Genomic DNA, 25,026 nt, shown 5'->3' with positions numbered 1-25,026 from the left:
TTTCAGAAACAGATAATGTAGCTTGGAATCAAGGCATTTACGTGTGAACTCTGGATTACATCATTTTGCATACTTTTGGGGCAGGTTACTAGTCCTTAGGTCCAATTTGCTATAAATGCAACTTCAAGTAAAAATAACTGCTTCAGTTGCAACGCTAGGGATGCCACGAGCAATCCGGTCGCGATCTTTTACGATGTCGTTTACTGGTTTGGCTTTGCCAGACTTAAAATGAAGCAGGGACGAGAGGTTACGATTTACACCATGTCACTGCATAGCTGACTGCAATATACTAACTGGCACGAAGAGAAACAACCCGACCAATTCAAGTTTCATGTAACTTTTTATTAAAATAGCATTTATAACTGATACATGTTGGCAGATGTTCGGTTCTTTTCCAAAAAGAGTGGTAGTGGAAGGATCCCAGGCACGGGAACGCGGCTGCCCACAGGCAGAACCCAGGCAGACTGGGACACAGCAGGTATGGGGGTGACAGTTCACCTTCTACTGTGATTTTAGATTTTCTTCTTTTTAAATGGGACATCTAATGCCACTTTACAGAGTCTTTTTCTAGTAATTATAAAAATTCATGACATTCTTGGTTTTGCTGTAAAAAAAAAAAAAACCCCCCTCATGTTGGTCTGAATGTATTTTAAAGCTCCTGACAGTACTTCAGGGAAGAGGTGGGGTGGTGGGAACACTGAGCGAGGACTAACATGCTTCAGTCGCAGACTCTCAGAGAACGTAGGTAGCTGTTAAAGAGAACGGGGACAACTTGGGTCCACAGACCAGGTGACGCAACGTTTCAGCCTCAGGTTAGTAAAGGCACATACTGCGTAACTCTGCCGCTTGAGTAGCGTGCATAGTGCTGGAGTAATTTAATCATCGTTACCAGTGGAGAGAAAAGACTCATCAGGAAGCAAACCAGATGATCGTCAGCAGGAGAGTGAGCACACGGTGACGACACTGCAGCTATGCTTCACCAGCAACCGCTTCCTCAGATCCCCTGCCTTCGGAGCTGACATGGCGTTTCATTGCACAGGTGAAAAATACGGAGTCCTGTTCTCGGCTGCCTGGAGCCTGCAGAGGGCAACACCGCCGTCCCCAGGTCCACGCACGTGAAGCATCATCCATCAGAACACTTGTGGCTAGCTTACACGTCTGTAAGAACTCCTCGCACCTTCCCTTTGGGATTTCATCTAGTGGTATAGAGTTACTTTTAAAACTGCATGGATAACTAGTCTTTAAAAATACTCTAAAATGGCCACATTTAAAATTCAGAGTTAACTTACCATGTACAACAAACCAAACAAAAGCAATAATTATGGAATTACAGGGTCACATTTTAATTCCTGAATTTTACAGTTCAGCATTAATATCACCACATGTATACAAATGGTGTAAAACAAGTACAGTGGTATTTTTAATACAAAATAAACTTCTGTTTTATGGAAAAAACTATACTTCATATCTACACAGACAGCCCATCTTTTTCCAAACAATAGCTAAAATTAAAATTAACTACAAAAATCTCCAAAACAGAGAAACTGCTTCAGTTTAAACTATTCCAGGAGAAATGGACCCATAACACATATTACAAGAGTGATCTATGTGGTGGATTGCAGCTGGTTTCGTATTTTAACATTTCTGACACATTAGTTGTCATGGGGAAATTTCCTCTCACTTCTTCATGATCTCAGATCACATATGGGCAAACTAACATTAAAATATTTACAGTTCACTTGCTGCTCTTGAAAATAAAACCCGGACCGTTTGCCTCTATCAACTCGCCTATTTTTGTCGCAGTTTGCTTACCTACAACGTGGAATGTGCTTTTATTTTTCAAAAAAAAGCAGCTTTCATATTACACCCAGATTCCGGTGCTGCTTGTTGATTCTGCCTCAAAGACCGGTGTTCCGTTAGTAAAGAATTCCAACTTGGTCCAAAGTGACTTTGGTGTTAAAACGCCGCTAAATTCATCGCTATGACAAACCTGTTAGTGTTTCTTATTACCACCTCAGTTACACAATTTAAACTCGCCAACAGGAAAATGACTTGCTGCTCCGAGAAGAGACAGCTCATTTAACACGGAAAGCAGTTTGAATTCGGTCTCTTTCACAACGTGAAGCCGACAGCTATTTGGGTGCACTGTGTACAGCACCCCGTTGACACAAGCACCTCCTGGAGATAGTTTGGAAGCGATCGTTCCTTGGCATAGATATTACTGGATGTCTAATCAAAAAACCAAGCAAAACCATCCATTTTGAATCCAGCTTCCATGTTGTCCTCTTGAAAAATACAAATTAAAACTTATTTTTAACTGTTTTAAACAACTCAACATGCACTATAACTGCAGCGTCCCTCCCTCCAACCATGAGAAATGGGATTGAATTGGTAATAAATGGTCCCAAAATCTGGATTGTTCTTATGCAAACAGAGTTACGTTATCCCTTAAAATTTTTTTAAAAGAGGCGTTGCTAAAAGAACACAACTGACAGCACCATTACGAAATTAAGATTACTGGGTTCAAAATTTAAACTTGAATTTTTTTTTTCCTAGTTCTGTTAAACACTGGGGAAACCCTGCAATATTTTTAAAAAAGTGTTTACCATACTTTTCCCTCCCCCTGCCCTCCCGACACCTGAGACTTTCCTTGCTGAGAAGCCATCATCCAGGTTCTGTGAATACTAACCCACTTTTTTTTTTTTTTTAACATTTTTTATTTTTATTGACAGCCTGAATGGCAGACTCCTTACTTACTAGAAAGATATTAAGTTCCTTGGAAGCTTTGTGTTTACAGAACTAACCCTTTCTAGCTGATATACTGAGTTTCTTTTGCTACTCCTTGTATTATCTTATATACTCATGGGAGAAAGCTTTCTGAATCAGATTCTTTTTAGCTCTTAAAACAGTTGCAGCATTTGAAACCCCATAATAAAAGTTTTTGTTCCAAAGTTTTGGTTTCATTTATGAACCCAGACGAGGTCTTTTCCGTGGAGATGTCTCCTCCTCTTCATCATCATCTTCATCATCAGGATAATCCACTAGGCCAACTAGACTTCCCTGCCAATTCAGAGAAAAAAAAAAAGAAAAAAAAAGAAAATCTCACATTGAAAAAAAGTCCCCAGGAACGTGCAATTTTTTCATTCAAAAACCCATTTGTTTTCAGAATGTTTTTGAATCACAAGGTTAAAAAAGCAGTAGAACTTCCTTGCTCCTCTGGATCTGGCCTCACAATTACTACTTACTGTATTTAATCTGCTTAAAAACACTTCGTAATTCCCCAACAGGAGGCCACGAACATAATTCAGAAAAAACCTCAATCTTGTATGTGTATCACACAGATGGCAGCAACTACACAGTTAAATTCCAGTCCCACCTAGGAACTCCCTAAGCCTTCCCCCAAACCAGTAAGGGTTTAACTAGACAGGGCTTTGGAAGAATTAGTACGTACACCCTGCCTACAACCAGTAAAGCCTCATGCCACTGCTCCACTGGCCTACACGAGGACAGCAGCTTTTGTACAAGTTCTCCCACCTTTGCGGCTGTCACCGCCGTGGTCAGGGTTGCGTTCTTTGAAGAGGAGCCGTTGGAGCTCGCTGGCGACGTCTGAGCTGCCACGGATTTACTGTTTGCACCGTTTGCACCATTGGCTGCGCCGGCTGAGTGGGAGAAAGTGAATTTGAATCCCCCAGCTGAAGTCCTTTTTGGAAGATTCTCTTTGTCTTCACTCTCCTTAGCTGAGGGACAAACATTTTCATACTTGAGTATCAGCTGTACACCACAGAGTACAATCCACATCACAGCACAACCATAGGGCAAAAACTGCCTTTTTTTTTTTTTTAATTCAGTTTAAATCAACAGCTCACCTGCTGACCTCACCCAAAGCACGCCAGCATTCAAACTGAGAACAGCACACAGGACGTTGCTCACGCAGCGCACACAAGCACACACCAAGTTTTGCTTTTGAATGCCATTTAGACTAGATGCGTGCTTGGAGCAATTTAACTCGTTGCTTTAATCCTAAACTAGCTTGCAAAGACCCGTTAGGAATTCGTTACTTAATTACCATGTAAAGAATACTCTTAACTCCTGCTTATCATACAGAGCACAAGCAACTGGTTTGTTTACACAATACTCCATGTATCTGCCATAGAGCACTTTTAGCACTGACAAGCTGAAATTTAGTAAATACCTTTTTTAGTTTCCATAAATTTTTCATAGCTATCTGGAAAATCATCCTCCTGTTTTGACTTCTCAACTGGAGGTACAACAGCTTCACCTTCTTCCTCTTCGTCTTCATTGAACCACATTTCTTCATCCTCCTCTAAGGCTCTTGCATCTCTGCGAAATCTATTGCTACGCAATATAGATGGAACACTGTAAGAGACAAAGGACAAGTGATTCCAGTTTTGCCTGCTCTTTCAGGCACGGCCAGGATCAGGCTTGTGACGCTGTAGAAGGAATTCAGTGCATTTGAGAAGACAGTCCAGCTCCATCCCTGGTTCTACCGTCAATGTAAGCTTCATCAAAACCTCAGCTGACAATAAAGCAGACTGAATCCTACCACTGAGCAACAGAAGAAGGTTCTGCTCTACATAAGCTCAGAGTTTCTGAATGTAATGTGTAATACACTGACAAATAGGAACTGTACTACAGCAGGCCACAAGGAAAGCTAGATGGGGGTTTACTCTAATTGAAGAATTTTCATCAAGAATGAAAGTAACCCCAATCCCAGCCTTCTGCTTTTTCTGCCCTCTAGGGAAGAAAAACCAACCAGCAGTAAGAAGACAGTACATCACGGCATTCAATAAAAGTCTGAGACTGCACAAACTGGGTTGTACCTGTTCAGTTTCTGGTTTTGTCGGTCTTTCTCTTGCTCATATTTTGTCTTCAATCCCTTGAATGTCTGAACATATTCGATAGATTCAAGTGCATTATAAAAGTTTTCAACTATATGTGCAATAAGGGACTTAATATCTTCCTGCATAAAAACAAAAGTGTTTCAGTCTCAAATATTAACATGTTCAGAAAGCTTGAGTTTATTTTTAAAGCAACCAATTCATTGTCTAGAATCAAAACATTATTGTAAAGAACAAATGCAAAGTAATCAGAATTTTCTTTAACAAAAAAAGCTGAAGTCTAGAAATAATTATTAAATTTCCCATATAAATGGACAATATCCTCAGTACTGTCCCAATTCTATTTGCAATAGTTTGATTAAACCATCATGCTATCTAGGATTAAGCCTTCTTGAGACAACCCAGCATTTAGGTGGCAAAAGTCACCTGGAGACACAAAGCATTTTCTTCTTGCTGGAAAAGAAAGCAGCTATGATATCCTGTGACTAAAGCCTGCCCTTCATTTTCGCAGACCACAAAGATTCCCTGAGAAGACTCCCACGCATCACGGCATTTGCAGCGAGTAGCTCGGGAGCTGCTGCAAGCCCTTGTTTTCTACCCCAGCAATACACCAAACTGGGCGCTCCCGCTTGTCCTGTCTGTCCTGTCCACGTAGACCTTGTTCCCACAAACGCTGCCGGGGAAGAGCTACCAATTCAAAGCCAACATTGTCCAAGCAAGCACACGTGTAGGATTTGAAAGGACAACAATCATTCAAATTTATAGTCTAATTTGTCTCATTTATACCCGATAATACCTAGATTTACTCACATAAAACATATTTCACTTAATTCCTCACTTTGAGGTTTTAGTCCTGAAACACTGTCAACCACTTGAAAGCATTTCACCCACAGGCTATGATCTTTTAACACAGACTTCCATATAAATAGGGCCTACGCACACGCTCTGAAGGGACAGTCAAGTAAAACAGCACGAAGCAGCTTACAGGCTCCTTTCTATTTGGATATTTTATCTATGGGATTCTTAGTTTGTGGTTTTAAGTAGTAATGCACCATTTCACATGAAAGATTTGCATTTTGTATTTCTACCCGAGATGTCCGACATGTGTAGTGTAAGGGCTAAAGAAGCTGCTTAACTTACCACTCTGATGAATTCAAACAGTTCGATCACAGCAGAGTTGAGCAGATTGTACCTAGTTCCATTATCCAACAGAGCATTTATAACTGGTTCAAACAGGTTTCCCTTGGTGATGTAACGGTTATAAAATTCATCTTTTAGGCCAATTATCCTCCTCATGAAGCGAAGAGCACCTATATGAAGACAGTAAGTCAAGAATTTAATAACTGCATGCCAGGGCTCCCATCTGCTTCTCTTGGAAGGAGCTGAAAAAAACCGATGTTAGAAAGATGCAGCCCCAAACCCAGAGCACTAAAAAGCACTTTCTGAAAGTTAGAAGAAACATTTGCTGACAGGTAAATTTTTTCTTTCATTCTTTGACTTTCCTGTGTGTTTGAAAGTGAACAGGGTTCATTAATTTCTTTTTGAAATACGGCAGCAATAAACTTTAACACACGCAACGTTAAATTATTAGCTCATTCCTGTGCTTCTCTGCGCACACCTCCCAGAACCAGTACCTATTCTTTAAGCACCATGGTTGACAAAATTTCACTCTCCACAAGGAGCACTAGATTTATGAGGTTATTAAGAAATGACAGCATTTCCATTTAAATGAGCTAAGGCAGCCGATCACAAATGATCCTTACTGTCATAAAAAACTTGAAAGGATCACTGTGGACTTCAAAAGGTACAATTCTCCTCCCACCATAAACTGGATTGGTCTACATGAACAGACATCTGCTACCTTTTTTTCCAAAATAAATAGGAAATTACCATGAATTTTGAATTTAAATATACTCTTGTACTCATACACATTCCACACAGCACATACAACCTCAAAGGAAATCCCAACAGCTCCATACTCACACAAGGCCAGAAATGTATGTTTTGAATTCATCAAGACCAGTACTCTTCTTAGCAAATCTTTGTTCATAATGTAATTCTTGATGTGATACGTGTGGTGTTCCACACAAAAAGTAAGCAGCTCCAAAATTAAGGCAAGTAGTTGTGCCGTTTGATAATTGTCTACAAGAAAAAATAATGCCTTAAGGTTATTTTTTTCTTTTCTTTTTTTTTTTTTTTAAATAAAACCACCATACACCGCATACACAACAAGTTTCAAAACTCAAGGTCAATTAAAGCTTACCAGGACAAATTGTATTACTCTTAGCGGACCCAACTACTGCATCTGAAAATAAAAACAAAAAATCAGAAGCAGGTTTTCAAAGCACTGTAATTATTTAAAAGGTGAGGAGAAACAATCAATTCAATTGCATCAAATCAAAAGTTGCTGTAAGCAACAATGCATACCAGGCGAGATTTCTATATTCAATTTACATCACAAAGTTTCAAACTCAACTAGGTGAAAATACATAATCCAATACTTAGGAATATTATTCCTACCTAGACTAAAAGAAAGTGCCTATTCTAAATTTTTCAAATACGATTATAAGTGTTACAGATATTCCACAAGTTTTATTTTCGTATAAAATGCATAAAACATTTTTTGACTTAGCACTTAATATGAGAAGATGAGTAAGAGGAAATAGACCGATATGTATTTGGTAAAAATGTTTGATTTAATCTCTTGAAAGAGTAGTCAGAAAAAGTCTGACTCCAGAGGCTGTAATGATGTTAAATTTCTGCTTGTAAAGCACTACAGAGAAACTAGCGAGTGTTATTTGCATGCACCAAACAGAGAGTTCCAAATTCATTTACTCTTGTCAGGAAAAATAAAAAAAAAGAAACAAGATAAAGGGGTTCCAAGGTGTATTTGTATCTTTCAGCATTTCTGTACTACAACCAGGTGAAAACTAGTCTTCAGAGTTAACACCCTGAGCGTACCCAATGCCTGGAACCATGTAACCACTGATGAATGTCACAGTATTTTTGTAAACTTTTAGAAAAAAGTAACTATGAATGAAAGACACTGTCTGCTTTACAGCAGATACTCTTTAAAACCGTACTAGTAAAACTAGTGTACAATTTACAAAAGACAGCAGGCCTCCCCTGTTACCAGGATTGTAAATCACTTGAAAACTTTACAAGATTTAAGGCAAGGGGACAAAAAAGAATAAAAAAGTAACATTACCTTTTTCACATTTATCTTCTGATGTATTAGCCAGAAGCGGTGCAGTAAGAACATGCATACAATGGTTGTAGAAGAAATTGAGAAATTCGCTTTTTTCCGTTTTCTAAAACAAAGACAACTTTATTAAATACTCGTATCTGTATACTTCCTTTTAATAAGTAAGAGTAGCAACATAAAAGACAGCCCGCGAATAATTCTATCAACTCCCTCAGGTCTGCCTGTATCTTTTTGGTTGGTCCTGCAACATTATCTTCACTCAAATAAGATACATTTCTTTATTTGAAGGAAAAAAGCTGAGACACATCAAACCAACCTAGCTATCGCCAAAAAATGCCCACCGTGGATGCAAACATGCAATTTCACTGAAGCACAGGACTGCTTAGTTTATTAAACGCTTGCACAATATCACATACACACACCTTTTATTGCCAAAAGTTAAGGGAAATTTTAGCTTATTTTTTAGCTTGTTTAAATTCAGTATCAGACCATACACACCATTGTCAAAAAAGAATAAAAATCTCTTTTTTTTTATCTTCCAACCACAGTAACAGCAATAAAAACTAGGCTTTTAATTTTGCTGAGACAGTAAAGTGTCTTTACCCCTTTGTATTTTCTTACATTAGCTGTGGCCAACATGTTCTCTGGATCTATCAGAGTACGCAAGAGCCCCATTAACTGAACAGCTCCCCCAAGTTCAGGATCAGTGTCGCAGATCATTTGCTCAATGACCACATTGATGAGGAGGATATCCTGAAAAACAAACCAAAAAATAATTAGAGACAGTTTCAATAGTGGAGTTATTTCCCTAGTTTCCATATTAGTTTTGGTTGGGGTTTTTTGTTTTGTTTTAAATGAAGTGAAACCGAAAAATTGAAAAAGTTGCATTTAGACACTGTCAGGCCCAGCCCTCCTCACCTAAAATCACTGTCAGGCAGAGCTACAACCTTATTACTGTAAACATTGGAACGGCAACGTGCTCTGACAGTTTTACATCTTAAATCTACTTTTTCCCATGTTTCTAGTATCTACATTTTTTGAGCTAAGTGTATCCCAAATTCTGGAGAGGTTTGTTTTGCTGGGTTTTTTGCTGTTTGCTCTAAAACGAGTATATTCAAACTCCAAACCACTTTTACTTACGTCATCACTCTGCTGGGCCTCTTGCATTACAAATTCTCGGACCATGGATGGACTAAATTCTACTAGATAAGAAAATATATCTGTAGCAGCAGATCTAACTTGCAGATCGTCCATTCCCTAATAAAAAAAAGAGAGGAATGTATTAGACTAAATCAAGTTTGTTATTTATTATCAAGTAAAGCTGCAAAGCAAAGGGAGGTAAGTTTTGAGAACATTTTATTAGCAAAGTTTCTACAAGAGATGCAGTAACACCATTACAGAAAAAAATAGAGCAAAATCTTTTCCCCACTATTTCCCTCCTTTAAAAAGAATGCCAGGATTTCTGTGAATTTGATAGCCCTGATTTAGGCAGGAAAAATATGTATGGTGCTATTTGCTACAATATTTAGGATGCAAATATTCTGTACCTGTTATCCACAGTTTATTGGTTTTGTACAAAAGGACCAACTTAACAAATCCATTTGTACAAAGAGTTCTGTATTCATTTATAGGCAACAAGAATTAATAATTTTCCTTAAGGTATGCAATTTTCTTTGATAATGGTACAATTTCTAAGCCTAAAGTATTAATGTAACAGGAACTATCTGAGACTGGTCTAGCCCTGGGAAAGAATAATGAGATTAGGGTTCATCTAATCACTCAACATCGATATGACTTTTTTGTTTCCATAACAGTAATGTCCTTTCGTAAGTTCACAGGTTGTTACTCCAGGATATAAAACCCCTTGAATTTATAGTTTCTGAGTAACAGCAGCACTGACAGACGAATTGCAACGGTCAGGCAGCAACAGCTGCTTCAACCAAAGCAGTGAAAAAAAGTTCTGTTTTCACATTGCTGATTAAGATAGATTAATCTGCTTTATAGCTCTGAAAAGGATTACATGATCTTTCGGACAGGAACAAGCTAGCAGTTCAAGATTATCTAAAAATACTTCTTTGGCACTGTTCCAACAACAGAAAAAAACCCACCAAGCTGCCACATGAAACAGAGTATCTTTCCATTTTCACACTATGTTGTCAGAAGGACTGTATTTACTACAGACTTGTCCATCATGCAAAGCAAAAATAACAACAGTAATAAAGTTAAGTAACTTCTGACAACTGTGGAGATCTTTTGAAGTCTGAATGTTACAACAGATTTCAAAGTTCAGCAGGGCAAAGCCGTCCAATCAAATTTATACGAAGGTGCTCGGCAGATCTGGAAAACTGGTTAAATGGCTGTGGAGTTTTAAAAATGTTATTAAAATCACTTACCATTACAATTTCAAGAGCTGGAAGAATTCCCAACTTTGCCAAAGTTTTGAAAAACGCATCTCTGTTCTGAGGTTGTAACGTCTGAGAAAACGCGCAGAATTCCTTGAAAAAGTTAACCTATTGTATAGGAAAAAATAATTTGAGGTGCATTTGATTCAGAAAACTCTCTGAAAGTAGCAAACTGTTACAATTTGCATCAGAGTTTATGTACTGGCTGGTATGTACCTTCCTAGAAAACAGCATTATTCTAGTCCTTTCTCCTCCAACCTCAACAACATCAGCAACGGAAAGCAGAAGAAAGTAAAACCAAACAAATTTAAGAGGCTGAAATCTGCCTCAAAGTGATACAGTCACCTTGTAGCTATTTTATCACCCGAGCATATGAAGGATCAGTGCTCCTGCTTGGCGTGCCTTTTGTTTGAAAGAACAAAGATGCTTCCCTTGCTGAAAGCAAGTTTTTAACAAGGCAATTTAAGCTGATAAGCATATTCAAGGCTAAATAATATTTGTAATATATCTATTACGGGACTACTGGTAATCCTCAGCCATAGGACTTAAAGGATCTTTTTGAATGAGTAAAGTACAGTGAAAAAAGCAGTGTTTATATGACAAATATAAGTGATATGGTATGTTGAAGAGTACTTGGTAGGAAGTCTACCTGTAAGTCTAGGATGTCAGCTTAGTACTTTCTCAACAATAAAATAATTATTTAGAACAAGTAAATCGGAGCTTACATCACAGAAATATTTTTCTAGGGAGTACATAAATGAAGATTGAGCTACATAAGAAATTATTCTGTGATTACAGAAATACAGTGACTGCAGAACTAGCAGAACGGTTCCAATATTTCTACTTAATCTCTGTAGTTTAAAGCATTCAAAGAACTACCAAGACCACTGACTCACCAATTCACATCGTTTGTCATCATCTGTAGCTTCATCTGTTAATTGTGCAAAAACTTCAGACAAAAATTTCTCATCTTCCTGCGTAACACACAAGAAGGATATGACTTACACAATGCCTCTTAAAAGTTAAAACATCGATCTTTATTGGATCTCACTCTGTAGGAAGTCAAACTTAATTTAAGCTTAGCTATGATGCTTAATTACAAACAAAATGCCATGCATTAGATTTGGTACATAAGGGTTTGTGTTTTTTTTTTTTTTTTCTCCACACCTACATTTTATCACAAAAAAGGGAAATGCAAGAGCACGCATTTGGGAGGATCGTTTCCAGTGTATTGTTCCAGCGCTCATTCTGTGCAGCGGAAGCAGGTCCCGGAGACCAGAACCACAGGTTACGCTGAGCACAGGTGGTGATTACTCAAACTGCCTTCTAAACAAACCTGCCGTTTCCTTTCCTTCTCACCACACCACCCCCGGTGGTTTACAGCTCTGCCCTACCCCACACACTCGCTGTAGGATTTGCCACCCATCCCCATGCATCAAAATTACAGAAAATGACAGAAAAATCTTCCAGGCTCCCTCCCCACGCCTTGCGTGTAACCTTCGAGGGGCGTAGTCTATATACTTCCACATTACAAACTGCCGAGAGACAATTTTTACCACACTGCATCTATGCCATTCACGCTACACCATGAACATCAGACACGTATCAGTTACCCTATTTCGGATCTGCAGCACTGCAAACATTTTGTCAGTCCACCTACGCAAGGGTGACCACATTAATACATGATGAGTTTGTCACAGCCATGTCCCCATCAACCTTGTTCTCAAAACAAGCTCCTCTGCTTGTAGGAAGTTCAGCTTTTCCAATCTGGAAAACTTTTTTCAGTATCATTTGCTTTGCATATTCAAATCCTCTACTACCAAGAGAGGCTTATTTTTAAGTGTATATAGGACAACATTTCACTTGTTAAGCGTTTCAGTTACACCGTTGCTTAAGACTCAAGGTACAAGAAAACCAGGATGAACAACATCATCTCTCAACTGTTTGGGCACTTCCTGCCCTCTCTGCATCAAGTTCTCTGCACTCCTTCACATGGAAAACAGCATTGGCGTTCTCTCAAATCAAATGTCTCTGTTACCTTTTAAATACAATATAAATCTTAAAGCAAACAGTAATATTATGCTGCAGCATTACAAAATTACGCATCGCCGTACTGATCCAACTCTACAAACTTTACTTATGTATTGAACAAACATGAACGGAATAGCAGCATTCCAATAAATATATATAAACATTACATTGCATAACATAAACGGTGCTTATTTCTCTACTTTTCTGTGCGCTGTCGCTAAAATCTGCGTGCTTTATTAGGCTAATGTAATACAGAATTTTTACAGCTACAGGAATGCCAGCCAAAGGTTCACACAATTTTGTTCCTGAAAATTTTAAGGCGTGGGGGAAGAAGCGCTTTACAAACAAATGATACCTGGAATCAATATCAGAGAGAGCGTAACATACACAGACTTAGTAGTTTATTCTAAGCTTTGCTGGCTTTAATAGCTTAATTAAGCCTGTTAAAAAAAAAAAGTACTTGTACCACAATCAAGAACAGATAGGCTAGAAAATCTCCGCTACAGAACACTCGGCAACAGAAAGATCTCTTCCTTGTATAACGCTGCCACACAGCGTAGTGCTGATGTCCGGAAGCATGGGATGGACCTAGGTTTGATTTCCGTGCTCGCTCAGTTTCCCATGTGGCTGCTGCCCCTCATCGACAGCAGCACCGAGATCTACTGCTTCACGGCCCGTAGAAAGGAGCTTTACTGCTGCAGCAAACACAATCTGTTACTCCTATAAACTGCCTTCTAGGGAGCTTTGCCGGTGTATTTAGGGTAACAAGACTTCTAATGTGTTCACCAAACCCAAAGGAGCTTTAGAGTTCTTGTGCCACAACAAAAAGCTGATTTATACCAGGGCGCTGCAAAACCAGTCCTGAACCTGAGGTCCGTACTACCACGTAATTTCCCTCAGGCGTGCGATCAGTAACATCTCTTCCATATATACTTTCTTCTTAGTTTGCAATTCTCAAGGCAGGTCAAATGATGTAGGCATCAACATTATTTGTAAATCAACACGCATGTCTCTGCTACAGTCTTTAAAACAGCTAGGGAAACCTATGTGCCATGTACTCTCTCTACTATGGCACAGATGGCAGTGACAGAGTAGCAAAGAACTGTCACAGGATTACAGAACTGTCTTCCAAGAGTACTACAGGTAATAGGAAAAAATCACGGTTTTCTGTTAAGGCACAATTAAACATTCAGTACAGAAAAACTCGTATGAAAAATAAAGAAGTTTACAGAGTTAAAAAAAAATCTCTAAATGGAAGCAGGAGTGTGGCCTCGGGAGAATGATACTGAATTTATTTTTAGTTTTAGAAAAGTAATATATGCAAAAGAATAAAAAGGGAAAGATTTATTTAATACAAAGCCATTAATTCACAAGTGGGATTTACTTTTTAGCTTCTCTCTGCTATTCAACCAAAGTAGAAAGAAATCCAAAAGCTTAGTCATGCAATTCTGTAGTTTTGATTTTTTTCCAGTTCTCTATTGCATTTTTTAGAAATACTCTTTATGGCAATGTTCTCTCTCCAGTTCCTCTCTCTTCCCACAATTTTACTGCTCTCCTCTTCTCCTCGATACATCTTCCTATTTCACAGAGACTATCCACACTCCAAACAAAACTGAGAGGTTTGTGATGTCCTATTCTACACCAATGCACCATTTTTCTAAGGACACGGATCAGAAACAGAATAAAACCACTTTAGTACCCATTAGTTTGCACAACAAAATATGAACTGGAAACCCCCAAGATGTCATGAAGTTCACACACAGCCCTTTACCAAGGCTCCTTCCACCGGCCAGGTTGGTTGTCACGCCTAACTGCTTTTAAGCCTGCTTCTGACTACAAAGTATTCAATCAGGTTTTTGACATAGTAACATGTTGGTTATTCATTATTACTTTTGGATATCAGTATGATATTAAAGAAAAGAATTAGTTCATACTACAACACGAAGATTTTAAGTTAGTACTGTAAATAGTAGTATAACAGAAATAGTTCTGCACATGGTCTTTTGAAACACAGATTCAGAATTTGTTATAAAGATGTCACAATGTCCCTGATATATAAAACAAAAAGTTCCTTGTTCCCTGTATATCTATACAAAACCAGCTCAAAACGTGTATGTTGCTTGTGAATCAGGAAGAACCTTTAACTGTTTACAACCCGTTAAAAAAAATTAGTGTACACACCTGAAATCTACCATTTTAAAAATAAAAGTATCAGAAATAAAGGGAAGCATTCAAAACATTATGCAAATGAAAGCATGTATGATTAATTTACACAGTGTTTAAGCTGTATTCAATTTCAAAACTACAGCTAAAGGTATCTACACACAATCTATCTATACCATATTAAAAACCACTTACCTGCAACATACTGACAATCTCAACTTTGTTGAAGAAAATAAAGGAAGTGAGGGTAGAAAGAAAATTCTCTTCAAAAACAGATGGTGTCGGCAAGATGATGTCCTGAATATACTGTACCCTGTAAGTCTGGTGGATTTTTTGCCTGAGTTCAGAGTCTGTTATAGGAATAACCTCCTTAAATTTTGCTGTTTTGGTCAAGAACTCCCTGTGCCGTTTTGGCTGAGCCAAAGAAGGATCATACTCGAGGCATCCAACAACATCCATAATACACTCATCAGAAAACATCACCTCAAACAGAGTTGCTTTGTTGAGGAACAAAATTCCTCTAATAATTTCATACAAATGATGTAAGCCTTCGGTGTTCTCTAAATTTTCGCAGACTTGGAAAAGCTGTAATAGTTTTTTAATATAGCCTTCATTCTCCAAGGCCAGCGCTAGCTTTTCTCTGCGGATGGGTGAGGAGAGAACAGAGGTAACTAGGTCAGCAATCTCTTCAAGTTTGTTGAGTTCACAAGTAGGAAGGTCGATCAAAGGACTAGTTTCAGGCATTTCTTCTATGTGTTCCTCTTCTGACTCAATAAGGTCCTGCGTGACTTCCACCGAGGGATCCTTACCTTGAACCTAAGTAGAGAGCACACACAATTACTGTCTCATCCCAAAACATATATAAAAATTATCAAGTCAATAACTGTAGTAATGTGTGCGTAAGCACTTTTATACCTTCAGCTGCCTGGAAAATGGCTAGCCATGCAGAGGAGTGAGTTTGCTGCCTCTGAATTCTAGTCACTATCATTATCCTCAATAGAACTTTTGTCAAAAAATCAAACCAAACCCTAACAGCATCTGTGTAGCCAAGAAGTCTGAAACACTTTGGAGACAAGCGCAAAATATAAAAAGAGGGGCGTAACAAAACCTTCTTTGAAGTGTCTCAAACAGAAGGATACAAAGCCTTAAACTCGTAATAAGAGCCCACAGCTATACCAACATTAAGTGAAACATAACAAAAAGACCAAGAACAAAGGCAGGAAAACGTCACAAATACCAAAGTTGAACAAGAAAAGAGGGAAGCAATTGCGTCCCACTCTGCGCTTTCCTTCCGCTTTGTCTGCCCCTCTAACTCCTTTCCCTGGCCTTCTCGTACATCCTATACTTGGTTGCTCCCACTGATCCAGTTCTAGAATTCATGACCTCCTATTGTTAACTCACAGTACAGTCAGGTATGCAGGAGCCTCAAGAACAGAGCAGGAAGGGTTTTGGAGTCTGAAGAAAGAGCCCAAGGCTACTGGTTCACGTTGTCTGATCACATGAAGACCTTCCTCCTAGACCAGTCATCAGCTCAGTCCCAATTTCAAACCAATTTAAAAGCTGGACTATTTAATAGACGCATATACTTGCGGTTGCTAGGATCGGTTCCTTTCAACAACAGTATTTCAGAACTGGCTGAGAAGACATTACATTCCAAACCAAAAGATTAAGAACCCATCAAACTGCCTGGTATATTGAAAGGAAACTGCTAGGAAATCTGAGCTCTACGTTTCTTTAGTTAACAGCTTTACATTGCATCATTTCAAAATCTGATAGGTTATGATAAATTCCAACATGAAAGCCTGGGTTTCTTTTAAGTACACATAGGTGCAACTTCATTGACTTGTTACTTCCAGAGTTGAAAGTATAAAATCTAAACTGTTTTGTGATAAAACAATGAAGATTAAAATATCCATAAGACACAGATAGTCAATAAGACTTAGGTCTTGATGAAAAAAACTTCGCTGAGATTTTTGAACTCATACAGCAATGCCACCTCTTTGTCTCTCACAGTGAATTATCTAGCTCCTTATTACAACACATTTTCAGCTCCACCACACTCTAACAAGCTAGCTTCCCAAGGCTGCCTGGGAGAAAGACAATTAAAACATCTGGCATTCCCCTTTCTAATAAAAAAACCCAAACAAAAGAGACCCCCAAGCACCTGAGTTTCATCATTACATTGATTTTTTTTCAAAAGCATGGAATTCAATTATGAAAGCAACAGTGTTCTAAATAGTGGCAACTTAAGACGTTGCCCAGAAAAGCCACAGGAAATAATGAGCAATACATATTTATTTTAGAAGTAGGTTTAAAAATTACAGCACAAATACATGAAGTTGCAGGAGACACTAAAATATCTGGAAGAAAGAGAATATTTGAAGTTAACTGTACCTGGCAGATTTTTTCCCAAATTTCATCACAGCCAGCTTTTTCTTGAAAACTCAGTGCTAAATCATAGTTTTCTGCTTCTGACCAAACAATCAGGGTGTCCTGTTTAAGACAAAAAAATAAATAAATACTGCTTCTGAAAGAGATCTACACTATATATTAATCTGTATTCCGTTAAGTCCTATGACTAGAGAAGCAATAATTATAATTAATGTTACACTTGTCAAAAAAGAACATAAGCCGCTAAAATATTAAATTACCTGTTCTGCCATAAAGGACATAATCTTTCTTTTTTGCTACTTAATGACCACTACCGTACATATTATACATTTAAATATACTTTTTTTTCATATCCAAAACAGTTATAATGGCATTTTTCTGCAACATACTTCTGAGCCAACAGTCTTGAAAAGGGAACGTGCACATATTGGAGATTAAGAAAATCTGCAATATAACAATTTTTTTCATATTTAAGAAAGTATAAACAAAAATACAAATTACAGTGTTTCCTCCTCAGAAAGAGTTTAAGACAGCCATAGCCATGTGTGAAATAATGCCTCACTAACAAACCTAAACACTTAAAATATTTTTTCCTGAATTAAAAGACACAAAATCTGAATAATCCAAAACTTGTAAGTTACCAACATCTTGCCAACAGGTATTTTCATTTTAGCAAGTTGGTTTTTTCCTCCATTACTATTCCCCGTCAATTCCATCTGTGCACTTGCACAGTGAATCTGGATGATCTACTGGAATTTCTGAATAGACTAAAAAGAGGCTTTTTATGAGGTTTTATTAGGACATTTGCTGCTGTACTGTAAGGAACGTAAGCCTCTGCTTCAATATTCAAATATATAGTTTAGCATCCTACAGGAAACTCATCTTCATGTCACAATGTTCAAACTGAACAGCGCTCTGCTAACTTTGCAGTACATTTGATGAGCTCCAGCAAAATGCTTCAACATTCTGCCAAGTTTGTTGACTTCCTGAACTATTACTATGCTTTAAAAAAAAAAAAAAAAAAGCATCAGCAAACCCTTCCTTAATGATCAATAACGTAATTTACTTCCCACGTTTACAGAGATCAATATTCACCACAAAAGTTATCAAGGCTTTTAAGTCTTTTGCATCACTTTTACTGTAAACAAAATATTGAAAGTGATACCTTCAAGCTTAGCAACCAAACCCAAACAAATATCTGACTGGTTTACAACAGCTACTTGATATACTTGAGGAAACTTCAGGGGCAACAAGAAACAGGCTCTGTCATTGCCCCTTCACTTCTTTACCCCAAAAGTACTTTTTAGTTCCCTTTGTGCACCAAATGACAGGAAACAATGAAGCTGATTATCATCTATAAGGTGTCCTCTATGCTAAAAGGCCAATCCATGACATGGTATATCGTACAACCACTGCTCAGTCACCATCCTTCACGTATCCGCCAAAGACAGAGGGACAAAACCATAATTACTACCAAATGATCATCACCACTCTTGAACCTACTGTCTGAATCACCACTCCTTAATCCTTTTTGATCAAAATCAGGTTAGTTTAGATGGTTTAAACAGACCTTTATTAACACAGTTATCTGGGCTTAAATAGGTCAGAGAGCACTCACAAGTATTTCCACTGGCAGATGTGAGGGGACTAATATTTGGGACAGGACTACTGACCCAGCTGGCATGGGACAGTAGGTAAACTCTTCCATCAGCACAGCTATCTGAAAAATCTCCGCAAACACAACTTGCCAGCTGCTACAATATCACATGAATGAAAATCAGCATTGCTGATAGGGCATTAATTCTTCAGTTCTTTTCTACAGTAATCTTAATCTCTAAACATCCATATGCAGTTGCGTTGTTTGAGGGGTTTGTCTTTGCTTTTTTCTTTAAAAAAAAAAGTTTAGCATAACATCTTTTTCTTACAGCAAAGCTGTTCACAAATGCCTACCAACAAATCAGCTTCTTCTCCCAAAACATAACCACAGGCCACACCAAAACCAACAGCATTTGTACAAGCTCAAGTTTTGTTTTTTTTTTTTTCCTTTCTCATTTTTACATATTGCTTTAAAGAAACAAAGTTTTCCCATTCTGGAAAGAACTGAGCTCATTGCACTATGGTTTTAATGCTGTTCACAAGAGTTGTTTGCTTATACTACAGTGCCCTATATTACACTTGCACTTTTGTCCTACAGTCACAAATATTAATAGGTAGCCCCCCTGCTTTGGGGCTCTGATTCACGTGCGCAAATGGTACAGCATCATATAGCTGACACGGTTTTTGCTTACAGCTGTCCACCCTCATCTCCGGCTCACAGACAGCTGAATCTCTACGTTTACAGTGTGCCATTTTAGAGTGAGCAGTTGAACTGGGCTTCAAGGAAAAAATTACAGCGGTCAATTGTGGGAACTGAAAAGTTCGGTCAGCTCCTTAATCAGGTTCCCTTTTAGAGATTAATCAAAAAAAAAATTCTTCAGTACAATTTTATGGCTGTTACAGAACTCAAAATCTGAAATGTTTATCTTAAAACGTTCTGTGAAATTACTGATGCTCTGACGCTCAAAATCAATACACTTCCAGGTGAGCTGAGACTCAGAGGTGTCTCAATGAACAAAGATGGACACGAAGAAGTCCTGTTCATAGCCCAGGATCATTCGAGTAAGAGATGCAGTGCAGGAACTCAGATGACTGCATGCACCCATAGAGATTTTTGTGAGAATTCCTGAGTTACTGAGCAGTATTCGTTACAATCTGTGCTGCCCACACAAAGCAGAAGTTACGTAAGTTTCTCCAAAAATATTTCTGAAAGACTTAAAAGATAGTTTCATCAGAAAATAATTGTCCGATACCAATGTAAAATCTACTCATCTGGTGTAGACTTCCTGCATGACCTAAGACAACCCACGAAGACCACAGACAGACAGACGTCGTCAGGCCTAGCTGCTGCGAGAGACTTCCACTCCCGCCTGCTTAGATCAGCACCAGCGATGCTCTTCAGCCAAGGAGCAACAGCCATGTTCCTTAATTCACTCAAACACAATGCAAGACAAACAAAAGAAGAGATTAACTCAGAACAATTAAACTAAGAGTAGTTCAAACCCTTCATCAGTGCTGGTGCTGGTTTGCGCAATGTTTTCTACCCCACCTCTCCTCGTTCCTGCCCTGGCCCCTCATCCCCCTCTGAGGCCAGCACAAGCGTGCTGTAGAGTCACCCAGATGGGGGAACAAATGCCAATAAAAATTAATCTGGCAAAAAGAGGTATTTCAACTGAATCAGCTCCTACATCTAACCTGTCACACAGTAACATGAATACTCCTGCTGGCATGAAAGAGTGAAGAAGCCCTCTGGCAACTGCTCGGGCTGGCTTTAACAGCACCCCTGCAAATGTGTTAAATACCAGCCTGAAGTAACTCTGATTTTGCCTGAAGCAAGTTGCTCTGTTGTCACATGAGTGATGGCAACTCTATGCAAAAGACGGTATTTGCACACATTCCTCAGCTCAGATTTGAAAATGGATAGAGCACACCTAAAGGAGAGTTCACATCAGAAAGCGGTGTTCACAGTAAGGATTTCTGTAGCATTTTGAAGTCTTACAGCCACGCAACTGAAAATTACCGCTGCAGGAGGTGGAGGAACAAAGCACACGAACGGATCCATCTGATTTCTCGCTGAAGACACGCTCTTCTGCCAGTTTTGCCAGGGAACAGTAACCTCAAGAAGAGGGCGGAACGACAAAAGGGTGTGGTAACAACTTTTTTTTAAACTGCTCCTGCTAGAGCCTCCAGAACGCACCAGACCCTGCCCTTTGGCAAATCTGGGGTGTCTAGTGCAGGTATGTAATTCTCAAAGCCCATGCCTCAAAATCCAGGGGGATCTAAAGCCTGGCACCTACGTCCAATCCAAGCCCTATTTCTCTTGAGAAAGAGGTTGTGATTATAGTATGCCTAACACATAGACAGAATTGAATTCTGCACGAAAGCTGGTGACCACAAACACGATTTGAGAAAGCAGATAACAGGCCTGCCCTGTTTATGGTTAGTCAATAGTTATAGTACTACTAAGCACAAACAGTGTAATATTGAGAATCGCAGAGTGATGCACAGCAACTAAAAACCAGTTGGTTTTCTTTTTTCACAGAATGTTGTTATGCAAATCAGAATTTAAGTGATAACTATCCTCTAAGTCCATTCAAGTAATTTACATGAAGACAGATGTGTAGGCAGGGCACATTTCCCTTCCATCAAGCTGCACCATCTCGCAGCTTTGCCCAAACTCAAGACCATCAGCACTGTAATGAAAATCTGCAACTGAAAGAAAAGAGAGCGCTCTCCTCCACGCTGCCATTCACCTACAAGGGCAGATCACTGAAACCTCCGAGTCTTCAGCCCACCTACATAACAGACTTCAACATTCAAGGAGGGATGCTGAGGGAAGACCACCTCTCCATCTCTGGTTAACCAAAACATTTTGCTGAAATGTTTCCACCTTTTTTAAAAAGGCTCTGCTCCTGAGACACCCAGGTTTTAATATTACAGCCTTTTGGTGATGAGACTGAAATCTCACAAACTGAGAAAAAAGCATGGGAATGCTATATTAAGGTCTGCTTTTTGCTACTCAGAAGGAAGCACTTAAAACTTGAGGACAAAGCTCTGTCAGCTAAAAGCTGTATGGTTTCAGAGGACAGACAAACCTAGAAGCTGTCTCTGGAAATCATCAATCACTACTCTTAAAAAAACAAAACCCAAAACCAACCCAAAACTATACTTCAAAAGATGAAACAGTGAAGCAAACACTTTCAGCCATGAGGACACAAAAGCGTTAGAATCACTGATAAGAGCCAATCAAAATAAACCTCAGCCTGAGTTTTCAAAACTACAACCTACAAAGACTTCCACAAGAAAAATGACAACAAAAGCCACTTAAGTCACTTGAAACTTTGCTACCAATTAAGGTGGCTTTCAAATAATCAGTTGTATGACATTTCAGAAAACAGGCTGCAAAAGGAAGCAGTTTAAAACTTTAGAGCAACATAACCTGTATTTGTATTTCATTATACATTAGTTTCCTCTACTAAACAGGAAACAGTTCGAGGCTCTTGACTTTCAGAATGCTGCAGAGCTCCATGAAGACCGTCCTCCTTCCTCAGTGTGGCCTGCCCAAAGAAAGCCTACGACTGTCATCCACCTGACTAAATCCACTGATGTCTAAGGAGTGAAAAGTAGAAACCACTGTAAACAGAGCCTTCTGAAACGCTGGGCCTGAGACTCTGACTCGCTCCCAAGCTAAAGTCAGCCAACCTGTGCTCAAGACCTAACAAAGTCTCTTTCCTCAAATTCTCATAACATAACTTGTCACCTTTCCATCAAAAAAAAAAAAAGCAAACCAAACAAAATCCTTAAAGATATGGAAGAACAAAATTACTGTTTCCTAGTGCTGAAACACTTCTGGATACCATAATGATGAAGAGCAGTATAAATCACTGAACAAAAGGAAGAGAGAATCTACTGCAGAACAAAGGAACAGACAGAAAATAAACAGTAATAACCATTCGAACAATGCAGGCAGAGACAACAAAAATTAATGCAGAAAAAGGAAAAAGCAGTAAAAGGAAAAAAGATTTAGTAAGCTAGTTTTTGTAGTGGATTAAATAAAAGTGACCTATTAACATCGCTCCCAACTGGTTTACTACTTTGTTTTACAGAAGGCTTACCCCCAGGAAACACAACCCTGCAAGTAAGTCTCACCATGGCTAGTCAGTTTACTTAGGATAGAAGAAGTTTTCAAGGCTGAAAACAGCAACAATGAAAGAAGTCCCACAAATTCCTCCATGTTATTTCCAGAAAAAGAACTCAAGAAGTAAATACGCTCTAACAGAGCTGGCCAAAGTTTTGCCTTCCTAATTCAGCAATTATTTTGAACAGCCTTGGATAGAAGACAAAAGTTACACGTAAATGATTCTAACTAATTTTCCTGTAATGAGTTCAATATCTATCCAAATTGCATGTATTCTCGTCAAAGCCTGAAGTCCAAAAGGGTTTTTTTAGGAGACCCACATTTTAATTTCCAGAACGTGAAAAATTATAGCACCTACAGACTTCTAAGCGAGTTTTTCACCTCTCTAAAAAACACCATTGACAATTCCACGTCGTGCTGCTTTGCTTTTTTTTCCCTGAAACACACAATTAGTTTGAGCATAAAACAATTCCTCAGCATCAGTAATCAGAAAAAAATAAAGCCTAGCAGTAATACTTGCCTGCTGTTTCTGATATGCAGTATTTGGATTTATCTTCGATTCTAACAGTAGCGACCCTGAAAAAGGCACGAAAAGGTATTTACTAAGTTTAACAAAATAAACATCTCCGCGCATCTTACAACAACCACCCATGCGCCAGCCAACATATGCTCAACTTCAACCATATCTTACAGAAAGGCCAGGAGAACCGTCGTCTTTAAACATAATTCCCTAAAAAAACCCAGGCAAGTCAAAATCCAACATAAATATCCCTATTAAAATATATTTATTTCTCTTCTAATTTAGACCAAAATTCTCTGTAGCGCTGTTTTTTCTCCTGAAACCTGGTGCAACAAATACCTTGTTCAAAGGCCGTTCAGCAAACCTATACAAACGCGCCCCAGGTAACACGCTGCCCAGCATAAAAATGTTTTTGCCCACAGAAGCCACGTGGGCCATTTGCTTTTATTTCCTTCAACTGTCCTTCAGAAGTGAATCATCTAGATACTACAAACCCAGGGACGTTATCTCGTGTATGCAAGTAGTGTATGTATCCTGGCAACAGCTCCAGAGTAATTTATACCAGTCTTAGGTGGTTTATTTAGCACATTAGCACCTGTCGGCTGACAAAGTGGTGAGCGTGTACCCTCCCCCCTCCAAAAGAGACCCTTAAGGTGACTTTAAAGTGAAATAAAACATGAGGAACGCCACGCAACTCGAATACAATCAGTGGATTTCTAGGACGGGAAAAAACCCCAACCAACCGAACAACTTTTTATAGTAGCAAGAAGGGGAGGGAAAGAGCACTTCAAAAGGGAACAAAATTATTCTGAAAGCGAACAAGATGTCGTCACGCGGAACAACTTCATCTCTACTCAGTCAAAAGAGATGCAGCCGGCTAATGTAACTGCAAGGGGGAAAAGTCTAGGGCCGCGGTGGTAAACACCGCTCCGGCTTATCTGGGGAAGGAAACTTTAAACGCAGCCGCAAGCTAAAGCAAAGAAAGGGAGAGGAAATAAGAATAATCCTCTGGGGTCTTCCCTAATAAACGCGGGGAGGGAAGACACCAGCAGCCAAGCCCAGCGGCGGGTGTCAGCGCTGGCGAGCGGGGCAGCGAGGGGCGCCGGGGCCGGGCGGGCTGCGCGGCAAGGGCCGGTGCCGCGGGGAGCGAGGGGAGGAGGCCCGGGCCCGGGCGGCGGCGGGCGGCCTAGGCCTCCGCGCAGCCCCGGCCACGCTCTCACCGTCCGACTCGGCGCGCACCAGCAGCGACATCCCCTTGAGCCGCTCCACGTAGGTGGAGGAGACGTGCCCGGTGCCCCTGTCGTCCCATTGCCGATCCTCGTTGAGGGTGTAGACCTTCACCCGCCGACGGGTGTCCGACATGGTGCAGCCCCGGCCTCGGGCCTCCGCGCCGGCCCCGGGCCCAGGCCCGGGCCCGCTCCGCCTCCGGGGGGGGGGGGGGGAAGAGGGGGGCGATGGAGCGAGGGCGGGGGGGAGGGAGGAAGCGGGGCCGCCGGGCCACTCAGGGGCACCGCGGGGCCTTTAACGCGCCGCTTTTCATGGCTCCCGGACGGCGAGAGAGCGACGCCGCGCCCCGGCTCGGGCCCTCGCTGGCGCCGCTCCGCCGCCTCAGCAGCTACCGCAGCGCCGCCGCCATCTTGTAACCCGACTCTCGCCGCCTTTCTCTTCCTCCCAGCCCGGCCACGGGCTCCCCTCGCAGGGGCTACGGCGGCCGGCAGCTG

The 25,026-nt window shown here is 39.9% G+C and overlaps 1 protein-coding gene across 2 annotated transcripts; it reads right to left on the bottom strand.

Moving 5' to 3' along the window:
- Positions 1-321: 321 nt before the first annotated feature.
- Positions 322-25,026, bottom strand: PPP4R3B (protein phosphatase 4 regulatory subunit 3B). 2 transcript variants are annotated; one of them, XM_054821809.1, is made up of 16 exons: positions 24,526-25,026; positions 23,306-23,361; positions 17,055-17,153; positions 14,856-15,476; positions 11,363-11,440; positions 10,458-10,574; positions 9,205-9,321; positions 8,686-8,817; positions 8,068-8,170; positions 7,123-7,164; positions 6,843-7,001; positions 6,000-6,169; positions 4,842-4,981; positions 4,193-4,377; positions 3,535-3,659; positions 322-3,060 (listed from the first exon to the last, which is right to left on the bottom strand). In XM_054821809.1, exons 1-16 carry the CDS (start codon positions 24,665-24,667, stop codon positions 2,965-2,967), a joined length of 2,382 nt encoding a protein of 793 aa, XP_054677784.1. In that variant the 5' UTR covers positions 24,668-25,026; the 3' UTR covers positions 322-2,964. The 2 variants fall into 2 exon arrangements, with proteins under 2 accessions (XP_054677784.1, XP_054677783.1); XM_054821808.1 differs by having other exon boundaries at positions 3,535-3,737; positions 24,526-25,022.

The sequence above is a fragment of the Grus americana genome, chromosome 3 (assembly GCF_028858705.1).
Source record: "Grus americana isolate bGruAme1 chromosome 3, bGruAme1.mat, whole genome shotgun sequence".
NCBI classification, from domain to species: domain Eukaryota; kingdom Metazoa; phylum Chordata; class Aves; order Gruiformes; family Gruidae; genus Grus; species Grus americana.
Note: the sequence above shows the minus strand (reverse complement) of the source record. Positions and strands in the feature narration are given on the sequence as shown.

Coding starts and splice junctions, on each gene's coding strand:
- PPP4R3B (XM_054821808.1), bottom strand. CDS start 24,667: ATGTCGGACACCCGTCGGCGGGTGAAGGTCTACACCCTCAACGAGGAT. Junction 10,575..11,362: donor ATGACAAACGATGTGAATTG/GTGAGTCAGTGG, acceptor CCTATACAATAG/GTTAACTTTTTCAAGGAATT. Junction 8,818..9,204: donor AGGCCCAGCAGAGTGATGAC/GTAAGTAAAAGT, acceptor TTTGTTTTTCAG/GATATCCTCCTCATCAATGT.